Source organism: Coregonus clupeaformis, unplaced genomic scaffold (genome assembly GCF_020615455.1).
Source record: "Coregonus clupeaformis isolate EN_2021a unplaced genomic scaffold, ASM2061545v1 scaf0054, whole genome shotgun sequence".
Lineage (NCBI taxonomy): Eukaryota > Metazoa > Chordata > Actinopteri > Salmoniformes > Salmonidae > Coregonus > Coregonus clupeaformis.
In genome coordinates, this window is record NW_025533509.1 from 280,169 (window position 1) to 299,893 (window position 19,725).

Sequence of the window (19,725 nt, forward strand, 5' to 3'; positions counted from 1 at the left end):
TTTGTGTGGGGAGGGAGGGAGAAAAAAAATGGTTGCGCACATCCTGAATCGACATGTCACAAGATAACGGAACTGACTGGGGTTGGGGTGGTGGGGGGGAACCTATGCCTGGGAATGCCTTGGTTGCTGTCAAGAGGGGGGTGAATATGCAAAGGACCGGTAAATTAAATCAAGCTGCCAAACTGTCAATTTCCAGGCCTCATGACTGCATCACTGGAAGATATCAAGTGTCGGGCCCTTATCATATCAAGTGTCGGGCTTTCTTGGCACCAGTTCAACTCTGTGTGCAGAGGTGGCTAATTTTGCATGCAAATTTCAGTCAATAAGCTCCGAGCAAGACGTCCCAGGATATTTCAAAGGATCTGACAGTAGTTTTTTTTTTTTTTTTCGCCATCTTCTTCCTTTGGCTCTTGAATACCAACTAGACAGGCGCTGAAAATTCAATCACCCATTTGCTTACGCTTTGCATATGCACGTGTCCCCTCGATGCCGCTAAACCCCCCCACCCCCTCCTAAAAAATAATGAGGGGGTGAGAGAGAGAGAGAGAGAGAGAGAGAGAGAGAGAGAAAGTGTGTGTGTCGTACCTGTCCGCACTCATGTCCTCCCAGTCGTCCCTAGCAGGGCTGCGGCCTCCTCCTCCTCCGATGGCTTGATTGGGGCCGACCGCTCGGTGGCGGTGCAGCCGCGCTGGGCCTCTGCCTGTTTTGAATTTGACCTTGTTGTTTGCTAATGCCCCTCCACTTATTCCTCCTCCTGCTGTGGCTGCTGCAGCTAGCCCTGTTAGCATGTTAGCCTTGGGTCCTCTCTGGCTCCTGTTGAAGTCCCTGGCCGCCCTCAGGATGCCCAGCTCCTGCCTGAGCCGGAGCAGCTGCTGCCGGGTGCGTCCGGCTTCCTTCCTGGCCCCCTCCAGCTGGATCTCCAGGGCCAGGGCCTCGGCACGGTGTCTCTCACCCTGGGCGAGTGCCTGGGCATGAGCCGCCTCATCGCGGGCAGCCCCTTGGGTGCGGAGGTGGGCCAGGGAGGCCTGGAGGTGCTCGTTGTCCTGGGTTAGAGCTGAGTTGGCCTCCTGGAGGTCCTGGTTGTCCTCCCTCAGCCTCTCGGTCTCCTGCTCCATGGACACCGTCCTCCTCTCCAACTGTTCTATCTATATGGCGATCATTGAGTGTTCATTAGGACCAAAAGTAATCTCACAGTCATGCAACTCTATGTCCTCTGCCATGTAGAGTTAATGGATATCATATTCACTGAGTTAATCTGTAAATGTCTTAAAACAAGCTACGAACAAGAAAAATCCTGTCCACTTTGAACTGCAAAAACAGGGTAGTGTCTGTGTTTCTCTCTACTCTGACCTGTGTTCACATTAACTATGCAGGCCAGGGCAGTAGAGGGTTGAAACAAACCATTAGACCATTAACACGGCGGTAGGTAGCCTAGTGGTTAAGTAAGGTCGCTGGGTCGAATCCCCGAGCTGACTAGGTGAAAAATCTGTCGATGTGCCCTTGAGCAAGGCACTTAACCCTAATTGCTCCTGTAAGCTCTGGATAAAAGCATCTGCTAAATTACTAAAATGTAAACACTCCCATTCTGTCTGTGCCTCTTTTTTGGGGGGTGAGAGAGCCCCCTACCCCCCTCCCATCCAGAGAGGCTACGGACATGACTGCTAACCCCCCGACCCATCACTAAACACGAAACAGGACCACTTTGTCTCTTTGTTGGATCTTGGGTGGAGACGGTTAAACAGAACAGTGGATGCCTGCTGGGTATAGTTATACCCCCAGGCAATCTCTCCCTTTTATTGTGCTGGGCTCTGCCCTCTGCTTAAGCAGCACGGTACCATTCAAACAAAATTAGGACGGCTTTCTGGTCCGCCTGATCATCGACTTGCTGTGAGACGGGAAGACATGTAAAATTTCACGCACACGCTCACACATACTTTCTCCTTACCGGGCCTTCCCAAAATGTATTTCCATTACCCACCATTTCCGGAGAGGATAAATGAATGCTGCTCCACTCTTCCCCTCCTCCCCTGACCCCTGTTGGTTATTACACTAACATGGTACTGTCAGACAGTAATAGATGCCATGACAGTCTCCATTAAACCGCCATATGGCATTCGTTGGCTCTAGCCGCCTTGGCATCATCTGCTATAAATGATTCTGGAACAATTTAATTCCCCGTTAAAATAGTTCCCTGTGTCCCTCTCAAACCTCTTCAACATACCACTGCATGACTATTATGGGCGTATTAGCACGCTCTTACATCCCCTCTTAACATCCCCTGGATGGCACTTCACCAACGTCATTGTGGAGGATTATCACACTCACAGTGAGTGATGGGGCCTGGGAAGAAGTCATTTAGAAAGGCATTATTTGTGGTTGTTTAGTACTTCTCAGAAGAAAGCCTTTGCAACCAACAACAGACATTGAATCCTTTTCAAATATGTTTTTCGAGTTGTTATTTTGACCAGAAAAATGTCTGCTCAACGACAAAACATCCAAATAAAACTTCCAAGAGCCAAGACGGTATTTCTCTCCCCACTTCAGTGTTACAGAAATAACTTCAGTTCCAGGTATTGTGGTGAAGAAGACTTTTGTCTTGCCGGTTTCTTTTATTGGCGGTGACAAAGAGCAGTTTACTGTACCTTCTTCAGCGACTGCTCCACTCTCTCGGCAGAGGGCTTTTTGGGAGTGCTACTCTTGACCTCCGGCTCGGCTGCCACTTTGTGAAGAAGCTCTGCCGACGAGAACAAAGCATGTTATTGTGACACGAAGAAAAGACAAGTGTCTTCTTCCTTTCAGCCAGCCAAATTTTATATTATTAAATCAAGTTTGATTAATTATGTCTAATTGATTTCTTTTCACATCGTAAGCCTATTCTTGTAGGCTACTTTTTCTTTTCTGAAAATAGTGTCAGGAAGAAACACATGGCTTGCCAGTGTCTGAACTTAAATCTTCCGTTTAAGTTCAAGACAAGAGGGCCCTAAATTATATCACTTTGGCAATTACTCAGAGATATAAAACCATTATGAAATGACAACGCAAAGAGCATTTGAAGACAGTGATTTGTCATATTATGGGATAAGAATAAATACATCTACCCTAGAATATCCATTTCCATTCTAAAACCATAGGACTTTATCAACCACTACTAATAATAAAGGCCTTATATTTTATGTTCAATCAAAAGCAGACATTGGTGAAAACTCAACCCCCACCCCTGGAGATCTTAAACAAACGTAGAGAAATGTTCAACTCCCCTGTGAATGCACAAACCCTGGCTGCCCTGCTTGCTTTGTAGCCCACCATGCATCCACCCCCAGTAGAATAACTCCTCTCCAACGAATAAAATCTTCCTTTATTAGGAGCAGTTCAACAAGTCATTATTAATATGTCTTTAACATTCACCGGTGAAGAAGACTGCTTGTAGCACCAGATTCCCCTGCTGCTACAAGCAAAAAAAAACTACATTTAAAAATGAATAGGAGTTTGTCTATTTTGTGTGCGAACTACCCTCTTTTTTGACCCCAAAAATGTAAATAAAAAGGTTGAGGCTAAATAATAACGAAGACAAAACTTTTCCTTCGCTCCTTCTGGTTAAACTTTCATGGTGGTACAAGGAAACTCATTTGTCAGATGAGGTTGAAAATGTGAAATATTCAGGCACTCGACTTTTCAGGTCAGTTGACCTTTTGCCGTGAGATGCAGGAGAAGGAGAGAGAAAGAGAGAGAGAGAGGGAGCGACAGAGTGAGAGCGAGAGGGAGAGAGAGAAAGAGGTGGATCAGCTCTTCGCTCTGAAGCACTGTGCTCCTCCCTCCTTCTCCTGTGCATGGCCGAAGAGGGGAAAAGGAAGTTTGTTACTTTGAATTAGCCATCTCTTTTGTCTCCCCTGGCTTGTCACATCCAATCAGACCAGAGCCCAAATAATTAGCGAGGGCTGCTGTGCCGCGCCGTGTACATAACCAGATAGGGAGACAATTATCCCGCTCGTAGCAGCGACGGCCCGGGCTGGGGGGTGGGTGGCTGGGGAGTTGGCACCTCGGCACTAGTACCTTGATATGGAGGGGGTCGGTGGCTCTCTAGTCACTTTGCATTGGAGGAGGTCCCAATGCTACAGCATTCATTAACGTCTAAAGGCTCTAACGTCTTCTCAACCCCCCCCCCCGCATCTCCTCCTCCTCCGCTCCTCCCTCTCCCGCCCCTTACAGGCCGAGCCACAAAGGTCTCCGCCACGGAGCGTTGCCTTTCATCTGTTGGCTTTCTTTAGCGGGATTGTGATAGGGTTGGGTTGGGTTGCTGCTTGAACCTCTCTCCCTTTGATCGGGTCAGAGGGGTTCCGCAAGAGTTAATTCCGGGGCCGCTCGTAAAACGTGTTCTATGGATCTCTGGGTTTGTGTTGCCAAGGCCTGATTTGAGCCGCTACAGTGTTGGTTTATGATGAGCAGGCCTCAGAGTTGTCAAAAACGGTTAGCAATTTCAATTTATATCTTGTATGTCAATCAATTACATAATCACTTTTGTCACAATCAATCATGTATCCTTGGGTTTAACTTAAAGGGCCTAACCGTGATATTTATAGACAGTTTTCAAAATAGGGATTGGGCCTTTACGTTATTATGAAGTGAAAGGTAGTAGTATAATCATAAACATTCTGTGGCTGCAGCCGTGCTTTCACTCAGGTGGTGCTGTGTAGAGATTATAGGTCTCTAATTTGGTTGATTGGGTGACAGACAGGATACAATGTTAAACCATTACTTTCAAAGCCGGTCTATCTCTCAGCTTTTCTGATTATGCCATTGATTGTCAATGGGATGCGCCATCTTAATTAGTGGCATCCTTTGTAGCCCTGGTTTCGCATTTGGCCGACAGACACCATCATTAATCATCAGGTAAATTAAAGTGATGGAGAACAGATTGGTTATTGAACTCGTTAATTAAAAAGGGCCACTGTAGTAGGTTATTCAGTATTTGACAAAGGGATGCAGATTGGAGTAAAAGCGCAGGGTCCCAAATGGCACCCTATTCCCTATATAGTGCACTACCTTTGACCAGCACATAGGACTATGGTAAAAGGTAGTGCACTATGTAGGGAATAGGGTGCCATTTGGGACACAGACAAAGTGATGCACGTTCTACGATTAGGAGGGGAGGTATGCACTATGCAAAGAAGATGCATTCTTTTTGATATCCCAGTCAATTTAGAACAGGTTGTTCAGGTTTTTATTGAATTGTCCTGTTAATTCCACTGAAGATGTGGTGTTCAAACAAACAAAAAAAAGCCAGGAAGTACAACATTACAAGCACGTCAGAACACTACCGTTCAACAGATGTTCGACATACGTATGTTAAAACAACATATGTGCCGTTATTCAGTGTATTCTTTTTTAATTTATTTTTTTTGGGGGGAGGGGGCATCCACCCTCTTCGGAAGACAAAGATAGACGTTGTTTTTTACAGCTTTTTCCTTTGTTGTTACATGTACATTCTACACACATTTTACATACAGTTGAAGTCGGAAGTTTACATACACTTTGTGTTTTTCAACCACTCCACAAATTTCTTGTTAACAAACTATAGTTTTGGCAAGTCGGTTAGGACATCTTCCTTGTGCATGACACAAGTAATTTTTCCAACAATTGTTTACAGATAGATTATTTCACTTATAATTCACTGTATCACAATTCCAGTGGGCCAGAAGTTTACATACACTAAGTTGACTGTGCCTTTAAACAGCTTGGAAAATTCCAGAAAATGATGTCATGGCTTTAGAAGCTTCTGATAGGCTAATTTACATCATTTGAGTCAATTGGAGGTGTACCTATGGATGTATTTCAAGGCGTACCTTCAAACTCAGTGCCTCTGCTTGATATCATGGGAAAATCAAAAGAAATCAGCCAAGACCTCAGAAAGAAAATTGTAGACCTCCACAAGTCTGGTTCATCCTTGGGAGCAATTTCCAAACGCCTAAAGGTACCACTTTCATCTGTACAAACAATAGTACGCAAGTATAAACACCATGGGACCACACAGCCGTCATACCGCTCAGGAAGGAGACGCGTTCTGTCTCCTAGAGATTAACGTACTTTGGTGCGAAAAGTGCAAATCAATCCCAGAACAACAGCAAAGGACCTTGTGAAGATGCTGGAGGAAACAGGTACAAAAGTATCTATATCCACAGTAAAACGAGTCCTATATTGACATAACCTGAAAGGCCGCTCAGCAAGGAAGAAGCCACTGCTCCAAAACCGCCATAATAATGACAGACTACGGTTTGCAACTGCACATGGGGACAAAGATTGTACTTTTTGGAGAAATGTCCTCTGGTCTGAAGAAACAAACATAGAACTGTTTGGCCATAATGACCATTGTTGTTTGGAGGAAAAAGGGGGTGCTTGCAAGCCGAAGAACACCATCCCAACCGTGAAGCACGGGGTGGCAGCATCATGCTGTGGGGGTGCTTTGCTGCAGGAGGGACTGGTGCACTTCACAAAATAGATTGCATCATGAGGAAGGAAAATTATGTGGATATATTGAAGCAACATCTCAAAACATCAGTCAGTAAGTTAAAGCTTGGTTGCAAATGGGTCTTCCAAATGGACAATGACCCCAAGCATACTTCCAAAATTGTGGCAAAATGGCTTAAGGACAACAACGTCAAGGTATTGGAGTGGCCATCACAAAGCCCTGACCTCAATCCTATAGAAAATGTGTGGGCAGAACTGAAAAAGCGTGTGCGAGCAAGGAGGCCTACAATCCTGACTCAGTTACACCAGCTCTGTCAGGAGGAATGGGCCAAAATGCACCCAACTTATTATGGGAAGCTTGTGGAAGGCAAGCCGTAACGTTTGACCCAAGTTAAACAATTTAAAGGCAATGCTACCAAATACTAATTGAGTGTATGTAAACTTCTGACCCACTGGGAATGTGATGAAATAAATAAAAGCTGAAATAAATCATTCTCTCTACTATTATTCTGACATTTCACATTCACAAAATAAAGTGGTGATCCTAACTGACCTAAGACAGGGAATTTTTACTAGGATTAAATGTCATGAATTGTGAAAAACTGAGTTTAAATGCATTTGGCTAAGGTGTATGTAAACTTCCGACTTCAACAGTACATGGCTTTTATTTATTTTTATTCTTTACAGTAGTTACATAGCAAGAATCAAGTAATTTGATATTTCGATACACATTACATATAGAGAGATTGTATAAGTACTATCGTGTTTTCAGTCATAACTATTATAGAACATGAGCTTTTAAACCCACTACTTATTCAGTGCTTCCTCTGACTTGTTCAGCCTGGAGGCAATATCCAGGGGTGTTGCTTGATACCTACAGTATGCTTGAGAATTAAAACCAATGGAGGACAAATTCTTTCAGACAAGGGGAAATGGGGCAATAGAGCTTGATTGGGTTCTGATCGGTCAGTCAGCCTTTAGACTCTAGAGTGTGGACCATAGAGTTGGATATAGGGCACACTTGCCACAAAGCCTTTTTTTTTAGCATGGACAGCACAATTGAATGCTTTCATCATTTCCCTGGATGGGACTTCTAATGTTATAACGAGGGATCACAGAATTCCACCCGGATCAGCCAATGGATTATAATCCTGAGCAAACATTGGGTGGGCTTTCTTTCCAACTCTATGGTGTGGAAGTGACAAGGCTCACCTTGTTGTTCGTTCTGAAGACACATCCTCAGCTCCTGTACAGTGGCCCGGTCCATAGCAGCCTGGACCCGCAACACATCCAGCTCCTCCTCTAGGTTAGTCCTACCACCACCACACACATAAAAAACAACACTTAAAACAACACAACGTTTTTCTTTAAGACTTTAGTGACAGGAAGGGCAGTTTCTTTGTCTGTTTCCCTCTTCTGTCAACACACCTGGACCCAAGGAAAGGGGACGTCTTGTTACATTCCTGTAAATGCCACTTCTAATTCCACATTACATCCATTGACTGTACGTGAAGCCTCCATTTTACTTTTAACCTGAGAACTGTGTCATCAGATCCTCCTCTACGAAACTGAGATGATTAATATGAAAAGGAAAACCAGCTAATTTTAGGCTGAATTTAATTCATGTGGAAATCAAAGTGACAAGAACCATGAAACCCAGGTAAGGAGGTACAATGTGTGTGTGTGTGTGTGTGTGTATATGTGTGTATATGAACCCAATTAACTCTCTGCAATTAGCTTGATTCCCGCAAAAGGCTAATTAAGAGGAAAGGAGCCATGCTCGAGACTCTTGCAATTGCAAGTTATTATTAGGAGCCAAAAAGAAGTCTGCAGAGGATACGGGTATAGGTCCCGCTGAGAGCGTCACACCTGAAAACACACACCTCGTTCCCCGCCCCTTCGCTCCACAGCCCCAGCACCCAGGGAGATGGAGAAGCCAGAGAGAGAAACACTGTCTGTGTGAACTACTGTTATTGTTCCAGTGGCATTCTATCCCTCAACCTGATTTCCTTTTCCTGACTGACTGACTCTAATACAGGTTAAACTAGGAGCATGGAACAGTCAAGTAATTCAACCTTTTACACTTCCTGACTAGTGTGGTAATGTCAGCTTGGACCCTGGTTCTGTTAGTAAACACGTATGGTGAGGGCCTTGTACGGTTCTGTTCTGCTCTATTCTGCTCTGTTCTGTTCTGCACTTCCTCCAATGCTAAATGTTCTTACCGGTAGTTGCCAAGAAAATGTGAAGAGTTGAGTAGTTCTCGGTTAGGGATGGGTTAGTTAGTAGGCTTGAGGTGTGTGAAATGGCTCAGGGTTCACCACAGTAATACAGTGTGAACCAAGGCCTACTTTCAAGTTTCATTAGTCATATGTACAGGATACACATGGTATACACTGTCTAACTAAATACTTACCTGCAGGTTCCTTCTCTACAATGCAACAACAATAAGACATAATAATGGGCTAACCTAACCACAGCTTAAATAAATCCACAAATTACCCTCTCTGGGGGGTGAGACAGAGAGAATGCAGATGGATACGTGTCGCTGCTTCACTATAGATTTTCCTCTATAAATGAACTGCAGTCGATGCAGGCTCCAGCTCCCAGCACTGCCCTGAGAATAGCATTATGTATCCATACAGCCTGTTAATGGGACAAATTAACTGAAATATGCCGCGTGTGGAACGGGCCAATTTCGTCTAATGTTTCTCTTTTATGCCTTTTCCGATGCAGGCCGTATCGACGTGACACCAAAGTTCATATGGAAGACACTCTGTTTTGTTGAAGGATGAGCACGTTTCTCTCAGTGATCCCGGATTAGATTACAGATGGGGTTTTGTTTTGTGTCCTGGGACCTTCTGGTTTCCCACCATGACATTCTAGTAAAGGAACAGTATGGGATAGATCTTAAGCATATCTAATACATGAATACAGTCAGTGTGTGGCTCAATATGCCACACACAAGCAAGCAAACAGAGATAAATTCCCTTAAAGGCGACTACCGGTAGATGACTATCCTTAGATCCTAAAAAGACATCATAGGTGACAGTACTATGAGGGACTCTAAGAAAACATTGTCTTATAACTTAACCCTAGCTAGATAATCTTCTACTGTATCTGTTTTGAGCGCTCCTGCTCTACCTCTCAACCAAACATTTACCTCAGACCCAACAGTTGTTCAATTAAAATGCAGACGAACGCCCGACGCAAATTCCTGTTTTTTTGTCAACTGCATATAATTGTTTTGTGAGAGGTTGCTAACTCCCAACTCCCTCCCGTTCGATTCACCCCCTTCTCCATTTCCCTCTCACTTCATAAGCTTGTGTGATTCCTTAGTGTGAATGCATCAATTTGAATAACAGATGTTTATTTGCAGCCTTTTGGTTCCCTGGGGGGGGGGGAGCGTGGCTCTCCAGAGGGTTGAGAGGCTGGTTGGATGTTGGATATCTCTTAGAATAAATACATAAGGAAGAGAGGATAACACCAGGGGTTGCCTGAGGAGTATCTGTAACTATCAGTGCACACACACAGGAGAATGTCTCAGAGTAAGATGAATGAAACAACAGATAACGCCCCTGTTATGAGATCAGATACAGTGGGGAAAAAAAGTATTTAGTCAGCCACCAATTGTGAAAGTTCTCCCACTTAAAAAGATGAGAGAGGCCTGTAATTTTCATCATAGGTACACGTCAACTATGACAGACAAATTGAGAAAAGAAAATCCAGAAAATCACATTGTAGGATTTTTAATGAATTTATTTGCAAATTGTGGTGGAAAATAAGTATTTGGTCACCTACAAACAAGCAAGATATCTGGCTCTCACAGACCTGTAACTTCTTCTTTAAGAGGCTCCTCTGTCCTCCACTCGTTACCTGTATTAATGGCGCCTGTTTGAACTTGTTATCAGTATAAAAGACACCTGTCCACAACCTCAAACAGTCACACTCCAAACTCCACTATGGCCAAGACCAAAGAGCTGTCAAAGGGCACCAGAAACACAATTGTAGACCTGCACCAGGCTGGGAAGACTGAATCTGCAATAGGTAAGCAGCTTGGTTTGAAGAAATCAACTGTGGGAGCAATTATTAGGAAATGGAAGACATACAAGACCACTGATAATCTCCCTCGATCTGGGGCTCCACGCAAGATCTCACCCCGTGGGGTCAAAATGATCACAAGAACGGTGAGCAAAAATCCCATAAACACACGGGGGGACCTAGTGAATGACCTGCAGAGAGCTGGGACCAAAGTAACAAAGCCTACCATCAGTAACACACTACGCCGCCAGGGACTCAAATCCTGCAGTGCAAGACGTGTCCCCCTGCTTAAGCCAGTACATGTCCAGGCCCGTCTGAAGTTTGCTAGAGTGCATTTGGATGATCCAGAAGAGGATTGGGAGAATGTCAAATGGTCAGATTAAACCAAAATATAACTTTTTGGTAAAAACTCAACTCGTCGTGTTTGGAGGACAAAGAATGCTGAGTTGCATCCAAAGAACACCATACCTACTGTGAAGCATGGGGGTGGAAACATCATGCTTTGGGGCTGTTTTTCTGCAAAGGGACCAGGACGACTGATCCGTGTAAAGGAAAGAATGAATGGGGCCATGTATCGTGAGATTTTGAGTGAAAACCTCTTCCATCAGCAAGGGCATTGAAGATGAAATGTGGCTGGGTCTTTCAGCATGACAATGATCCCAAACACACCGCCCGGGCAACGAAGGAGTGGCTTCGTAAGAAGCATTTCAAGGTCCTGGAGTGGCCTAGCCAGTCTCCAGATCTCAACCCCATAGAAAATCTTTGGAGGGAGTTGAAAGTCCGTGTTGCCCAGCGACAGCCCCAAAACATCACTGCTCTAGAGGAGATCTGCATTGAGGAATGGGTCAAAATACCAGCAACAGTGTGTGAAAACCTTGTGAAGACTTACAGAAAACGTTTGACCTGTGTCATTGCCAACAAAGGGTATATAACAAAGTATTGAGAAACTTTGTTATTGACCAAATACTTATTTTCTACCATAATTTGCAAATAAATTCATTAAAAATCCTACAATGTGATTTTCTGGATTTTTTTTCTCATTTTGTCTGTCATAGTTGACGTGTACCTATGATGAAAATTACAGGCCTCTCTCATCTTTTTAAGTGGGAGAACTTGCACAATTGGTGGCTGACTAAATACTTTTTTTCCCCACTGTACATCATGTACTACTCTTAGCTACAGAACAGTGGTGGGGAAAATCATGTCACTCAAATCTACAGAAATTCCTAGAAATCAATATTTCTATGTGCTTGAATAAACTCAATCAAGGTGCATTTACTGTAGCAGTAATTGATTGCTCCTCTCTACATCACAATATCCACTGATATTTCCTGCGTCCAAAATAGCACCATATTCCCCTGCCTTGCAAAAGTATTCATCCCCCTTGGCGTTCTTCCTATTTTGCTGCATTACAACCTGTAATTAAAATGGATTTTTATTTGGATTTCATGTAATGGACATACACAAAATAGTCCAAATTGGTGAAGTGAAATGAAAAAAATTACTTGTTTCAAAGAATTCGAATAAATAACGGAAAAGTGGTGCATGCATACAGTGAGGGAAAAAAAGTATTTGATCCCCTGCTGATTTTGTACGTTTGCCCACTGACAAAGACATGATCAGTCTATAATTTTAATGGTAGGTTTATTTGAACAGTGAGAGACAGAATAACAACAAAACAATCCAGAAAAACGCATGTCAAAAATGTTATAAATTGATTTGCTTTTTAATGAGGGAAATAAGTATTTGACCCCTCTGCAAAACATTTGGCAACTCGAACCTTCAGCTCCCTCCACAGATTTTCTATGGGATTAAGGTCTGGAGACTGGCTAGGCCACTCCAGGACCTTAATGTGCTTCTTCTTGAGCCACTCCTTTGTTGCCTTGGCCGTGTGTTTTGGGTCATTGTCATGCTGGAATTCCCATGTTCAATGTCCTGGCTGAAGGAAGGAGGTTCTCACCCAAGATTTGACGGTACATGGCCCGTCCATCGTCCCTTTGATGCGGTGAAGTTGTCCTGTCCCTTTAGCAGAAAAACACCCCCAAAGCATAATGTTTCCACTTCCATGTTTGACGGTGGGGATGGTGTTCTTGGGGTCATAGGCAGCATTCCTCCTCCTCCAAACACGGCGAGTTGAGTTGATGCCAAAGAGCTCGATTTTGGTCTCATCTGACCACAACACTTTCAGCCAATTCTCCTCTGAATCATTTAGATGTTCATTGGCAAACTTCAGACGGGCCTGTATATGTGCTTTCTTGAGCAGGGGGACCTTGCGGGCGCTGCAGGATTTCAGTCCTTTACGGCGTAATGTGTTACCAATTGTTTTCTTGGTGACTATGGTCCCAGCTGCCTTGAGATCATTGACAAGATCCTCCCGTGTAGTTATGGGCTGATTCCTCACCATTCTCATGATCATTGCAACTCCACGAGGTGAGATCTTGCATGGAGCCCCAGGCCGAGGGAGATTGACAGTTGTTTTGTGTTTCTTCCATTTGCGAATAATCGCACCAACTGTTGTCACCTTCTCACCAAGCTGCTTGGCGATGGTCTTGTAGCCCATTCCAGCCTTGTGTAGGTGCAACCAATTAATCTGGTGCAACCAATTACCTTCAGAAATCACATAATTTGTTAAATAAAGTCCACCTGTGTGCAATCTAAGTGTCACATGATCTCAGTATATATACACCTGTTCTGAAAGGCCCCAGAGTCTGCAACACCACTAAGTAAGGGGCACCGCCAAGCAAGCGGCACCATGAAGACCAAGGAGCTCTCCAAACAGGTCAGGGACAAAGTTGTGGAGTACAGATCAGGGTTAGGTTATAAAAAAATATCAGAAACTTTGAACATCCCATGGAGCACCACTAAATCCATTATCAAAACATTGAAATAATATGGCACCACAACAAACCTGCCAAGAGAGGGCGCCCACCAAAACCCACGGACCAGGCAAGGAGGGCATTAATCGAGAGGCAAAAGATAACCCTGAAGGAGCTGCAAATCTCACAGCGGAGATTGGAGTATCTGTCCATAGGACCACTTTAAGCCATACACTCCACAGAGCTGGGCTTTACGGAAGAGTGGCCAGAAAAAGCCATTGCTTAAAGAAAAAAATAAGCAAACACGTTTGGTGTTCGCAAAAAGGCATGTGGGAGACTCCCCAAACATATGGAAGAAGGTACTCTGGTCAGATGAGACTAAAATTGAGCTTTTGCCCATCAAGGAAAACAGCTATGTCTGGTGCAAACCTCAACACCTCTCATCACCCCCGAGAACACAATCCCCACAGTGAAGCACGGTGGTGGCAGCATCATGCTGTGGGGATGTTTTTCATCGGCAGTGACTGGGAAACTCGTCAGAATTGAAGGAATGATGGATGGCTCTAAATACAGGAAATTCTTGAGTGAAACCTGTTTCAGTCTTCCAGAGACTTGAGACTGGGACGGAGGTTAACCTTCCAGCAGGACAATGACCCTAAGCATACTGCTAACGCAACACTCGAGTGGTTTAAGGGGAAATATTTAAATGTTTTGGAATGGCCTAGTCAAAGCCCAGACCTCAATCCAATTGAGAATCTGTGGTATGACTTAAAGATTGCTGTACACCAGCAGAATCCATCCAACTTGAAGGAGCTGGAGCAGTTTTGCCTTGAAGAACGGGCAAAAATCCCAGTGGCTAGATGTGCCAAGCTTATAGAGACATACCCCAAGAGACTTGCAGCTGTAATTGCTGCAAAAGGTGGCTCTACAAAGTATTAGACTTTTTTGGGGGGGTGGGGGGGGTGGAGGGGGGTGAATAGTTATGCAAGCTCAAGTTCTGTTTTTTTTGTCTTATTTCTTGTTTGTTTCACAATAAAAAATATTTTGATCTTCAAAGTGGTAGGCATGTTGTGTAAATCAAATGATACAACCCCCCAAAAAATCCATTTTAATTCCAGGTTGTAAGGCAACAAAATAGGAAACATGCCAAGGGGGGTGAATACTTTCGCAAGCCACTGTAGTTCACTACTTTTGTCCGCAAGTATATTGTGAATAGGATGCCATTTCAAATGCAGCTATTGACTTCTGTTTCAACAGGCCTATGGGAGGACACACTTGATCCACTACAGTGGCCCTCCAGAACACTTCCAATAGGTAGACTTTAATGATCCTAAAACAGAAGTTTTTCTGTCCAACCCTTGACAGCAGCATAGAACAATGTTTGTGGTCAATCACACATCCTGTTCTCTCTTTTCCCCTTTCACTTCTGTTCAACTAAAGCCAGCAAATCCATCTCTAATTCCCTCAACAACGCTTCACCTAAGGTAGAATACAAACTCAGCAGGCATGAAAGCGAAAAAATAACCACTTTTACCTCCGCTAGCATCAAAACGAAAGAAAACAGACGGAACAGATGCGTTCTGCTTGGTAATGATGGCTCTGTAATGTACATCTTTGTTTCGCTGTTTGTTAAGATTTCTCTCCTGAAGTACTGTAGTAGCATCGGAGCCAGCCGAGTCCTGAGCTCTATTCCAAGTCATTTGATCTTCTCTCTGACTGTGTTCCTCTAGAGTGGACTAACAGAGCTTAGAGCACACACCGCCAGCTCCGACCCACCAGGGATTACAGAGCAGTACATCATCTTTTGACCGTTGTGCTTTTCACGCGCCAGGCCTTTCCTCGTACTCGCCCTCTCCCATTTCATGCTTGGCACATAAAAACATAGAACAGATAGAGAAAGAGTGAGTGAGAAAGAGGGGGAGAGAGAGAGGGGGGGAGAGAGGGGGAGAGAGAGAGAGGGGGAGAGAGAGAGAGGGGAGGGAGAGAGAGAGGGGGAGAGAGGGGGGGAGAGAGAGAGAGGGGGGAGAGAGAGAGAGGGGGAGGGAGAGAGAGAGGGGGAGAGAGGGGGGAGAGAGGGGGAGAGAGAGAGAGGGGGGAGAGAGGGGGGGAGAGAGAGAGAGAGAGAGAGGGGGAGAGAGAGAGAGAGAGGGGGGGGAGAGGGGGTATATTTTTTTTTTACTTCTAGCACTTTCTATGACTGGAGAGGAGAGAGAATGTCAGTTCCCCCTGAAGAAAAAGTGAGGAAAGACATCATTTTGAGTCAGAGGGGAATTCCCCTCTCTCTGCAGCTTTAAGCCCAGAAAGGCAAGAGTCTGTGAGTGCGTACCAAATTACACCCTATTCCCTATTAAGTGCACTACGTTTGACCAGGGCCCATAGGGCTCTGGTCAAAAGTAGTGCACTATAAAGAATAGGATGCCATTTGGGACGGATAAGCCTCCGCTGTCAGCAGTAAAGTGTTGTAGTTCATACAGCTCTCTGTTCTCGTGGCCACAGGCCATAATGCAACAACAACAGTGAAGCAGTGAGTCACTGAGCAGAGCCGGAGCACGCATACGGGAGGTAAACAGGCCTTCATGTTCAGGCACTAGAGGGGTGGACTAGTGAAAACGGTCAAGGAGGTCCTGCATTAAAATACCAGATTTCCTACCCTAAGAACAGTTTTTTGTTGTTGTGGATTTAGTTAAGTATGATCTCATCTGATGATGGCATCTGTCAATATTGACATTACAACATACAAATACCACAAAAAGTAGACTGAACCCTTTGTATTTATACTACTGTTTAGTGTGTAGTGTTATGGTATCTGTTTGCATGGGGTAAAGTGACATAACACACAGTATCTGACTAAACAGGTAGATATCACTGTAGGGATGTACTTTCTTAGCTTGGTCCTGTGAAATGTGCTTTACTATCTATGTTGATACTTCACAGCACAGCCTTAGTTCCCATGCATTCAGAGCGACGGCTGGCTACCGTACAATCCAGAGAGCAGGCAGGCTACAGTACAATCCAGAGAGCAGGCAGGCTACGGCTTGCTTCATAATTACCCAGTAAGTGTGCCGCAAAGTTTCAAAGAATAATTCATTTAGCAAATAATGAATGAAGGGGGCAATTAGGTGGTCGGTTATCAAAACATACATAAAACATTATTTTGTCTTTGTGTGTGTGTGTGTGTGTGTCTGTCTGCCCCGTACGTCCCTCCCCCTAACACTCCCTGGTCCGGGGGGCAAAATACACTCATTACTCCTAATACAATTTAGCAATCAAGATGAAACGAGAGAAAAAAGACATTGCAGAGAGAGAGAGCAGAAAACCGGGTAAACTTGATTAAACTTCATTAGAATCAAAGTCTCCACCACGTCTGTAATGGTCACTCTCAGTAGAGGGGCCTTCTTCACCACTCCCTTCTTCCTACAAATCATCTCAAAGGCTTTTTATCCCCCAGTAATGGCTGCCTAATTTATGCTTTGATGTCGACTGAGTGTACCGTCTTTAGTGTGAGGGCGCCGCCCGCCGCAGCGCGCCGCGTGTAGCCAGTGTTTAGTCTGTTTACGAGGGCCTAAATAATCCCTGCCTCCCTTTTACCAACAGACCTTTAACAACAATTAGCGAGCGGCGGACAAGACGTGGAGGGCTACCAGAGACAGAACCATAATGATGGGAGATAAAATGAACCCACGGCGAATCAACATTCCTCGCTCAACCCGCTCCCGCCTGCCCGCCCTGCCTCTCCTCCGCCAACGTCAAGGAGGACATTTCAATCTGAATGCCTGGCCGGCGCTCTGTCGGCTTTCCGCTTTATTTGCTCATTCGCAATTGACTTAATTCAGATCATTCTCCTCCAGAGTGTGTTTCATGTTTGAGAGCCCATATTTGAAACGGGGGGTCTTTGTCTGAGGAGTACAACAATTGATAATTAAATAAAGGAAAGAGAGAGATTTGATATGAAACCGATGGTAGAGTGGTCCCAATGGAAAATGTCAAGTCTCCTCTCAGGACCACTTCAAACCTGGGAGGGTAAATAGGCCTGTTTTAGGGCTATCAGGAGAGTCAGGGGAGTCTATAGACCTTGACACAAGAAACCAAGGCTAAACCCAGTTTATACATAAAAACAGTGATCAGAATGAGATTACAAATAAATCTAAGATCTGTTTGATATAGACACAACAACAACAAAGGAAACAAACAATGTTATGACAGAGGGAATTTACACTACCGATGTGACTCTACATACAGTGAGGGAAAAAAGTATTTGATCCCCTGCTGATTTTGTACGTTTGCCCACTGACAAAGAAATGATCAGTCTATAATTTTATTAATGGTAGGTTTATTTGAACAGTGAGAGACAGAATAACAACAAACAAATCCAGAAAAACGCATGTCAAAAATGTTATAAATTGATTTGCATTTTAATGAGGGAAATAAGTATTTGACCCCTCTGCAAAACATGACTTAGTACTTGGTGGCAAAACCCTTGTTGGCAATCACAGAGGTCAGACGTTTCTTGTAGTTGGCCACCAGGTTTGCACACATCTCAGGAGGGATTTTGTCCCACTCCTCTTTGCAGATCTTCTCCAAGTCATTAAGGTTTTGAGGCTGACGTTTGGCAACTCGAACCTTCAGCCTCCCTCCACAGATTTTCTATGGGATTAAGGTCTGGAGACTGGCTAGGCCACTCCAGGACCTTAATGTGCTTCTTCTTGAGCCACTCCTTTGTTGCCTTGGCCGTGTGTTTTGGGTCATTGTCATGCTGGAATACCCACCACGAACCATTTTCAATGCCCTGGCTGAGGGAAGGAGGTTCTCACCCAAGATTTGACGGTACATGGCCCCGTCCATCGTCCCTTTGATGCGGTGAAGTTGTCCTGTCCCCTTAGCAGAAAAACACTCCCAAAGCATAATGTTTCCCACCTCCATGTTTGACGGTGGGGATGGTGTTCTTGGGGTCATAGGCAGCATTCCTCCTCCTCCAAACACGGCGAGTTGAGTTGATGCCAAAGAGCTCCATTTTGGTCTCATCTGACCACAACACTTTAACCCAGTTCTCCTCTGAATCATTCAGATGTTCATTGGCCATCTTCAGGACGGGCCTGTATATGCTTTCTTGAGCAGGGGGGACCTTGCGGGCGCTGCAGGATTTCAGTCCTTCACGGCGTAGTGTGTTACCAATTGTTTTCTTGGTGACTATGGTCCCAGCTGCCTTGAGATCATTGACAAGATCCTCCCGTGTAGTTCTGGGCTGATTCCTCACCGTTCTCATGATCATTGCAACTCCACGAGGTGAGATCTTGCATGAGCCCCAGGCCGAGGGAGATTGACAGTTCTTTTGTGTTTCTTCCATTTGCGAATAATCACACCAACTGTTGTCACCTTCTCACCAAGCTGCTTGGCGATGGTCTTGTAGCCCATTCCCGCCTTGTGTAGGTCTACAATCTTGTCCCTGACATCCTTGGAGAGCTCTTTGGTCTTGGCCATGGTGAGAGTTTGGAATCTGATTGATTGATTGCTTCTGTGGACAGGTGTCTTTTATACAGGTAACAAACTGAGATTAGGAGCACTCCCTTAAGAGTGTGCTCTAATCTCAGCTCGACGTATAAAAGACACTGGGAGCCAGATATCTTTCTGATTGAGGGGGTCAAATACTTATTTCCTCATTAAAATGCAAATCAATTTATAACATTTTTGACATGCATTTTTCTGGATTTTTTTGTTGTTATTCTGTCTCTCACTGTTCAAATAAACCTACCATTAAAATTATAGACTGACCGTTTCTTTGTCAGTGGGCAAATGTACAAAATCAGCAGGGGATCAAATACTTTTTTCCCTCACTGTATACTTACACTGACACTCCAAACACACACACACACACACACACACACACACACACACACACACACACACACACACACACACACACACACACACACACACACACACACACACACACACACACACACACACATTGACGGTACACACACACACACACACACACACACACACACACACACACACACTTTCATACTCTCCACATACGCTGCTGCAATTCAGTTTATTATCTAACATGATTGCCTAGTCACTTTTACCCCTATCTACATTCACATATTACCTCAACTACCTGGTACCCCAACTACCTGGTACCCCAACTACCTGGTACCCCAACTACCTGGTACCTCAACTACCTGGTACCCCAACTACCTGGTACCCCAACTACCTGGTACCGCTGCACATTGACTCCTTGTATATAGCCTCGTCATTGTTATTTATTGTGTTCAAATTTTCTATTCTTATTTGCTTATTTTCGTACTTTTTAACTCTGCATTGTTGGGAAAGGACCCGCAAGTAAGAATTTCACAGTAAAGTCTACACCTGTTGTATTCGGCGCATGTGACCAATACAATTTGATTTG

The 19,725-nt window shown here is 44.5% G+C and overlaps 1 protein-coding gene across 1 annotated transcript in view; it reads right to left on the reverse strand.

Annotated features, from left to right (window-relative positions):
* Nucleotides 1-19,725, reverse strand: part of LOC121580857 (centlein-like) — a 73,814-nt gene that overhangs the window by 44,780 nt on the left and 9,309 nt on the right. The window contains exons 4-6 of the mRNA XM_045212843.1: nucleotides 7,675-7,775; nucleotides 2,643-2,734; nucleotides 586-1,145 (exon numbers count right to left, since the gene is read on the reverse strand). Coding sequence (XP_045068778.1) covers nucleotides 586-1,145; nucleotides 2,643-2,734; nucleotides 7,675-7,775 — 753 coding nt within the window. The remainder of the gene's footprint in view (nucleotides 1-585; nucleotides 1,146-2,642; nucleotides 2,735-7,674; nucleotides 7,776-19,725) is intronic.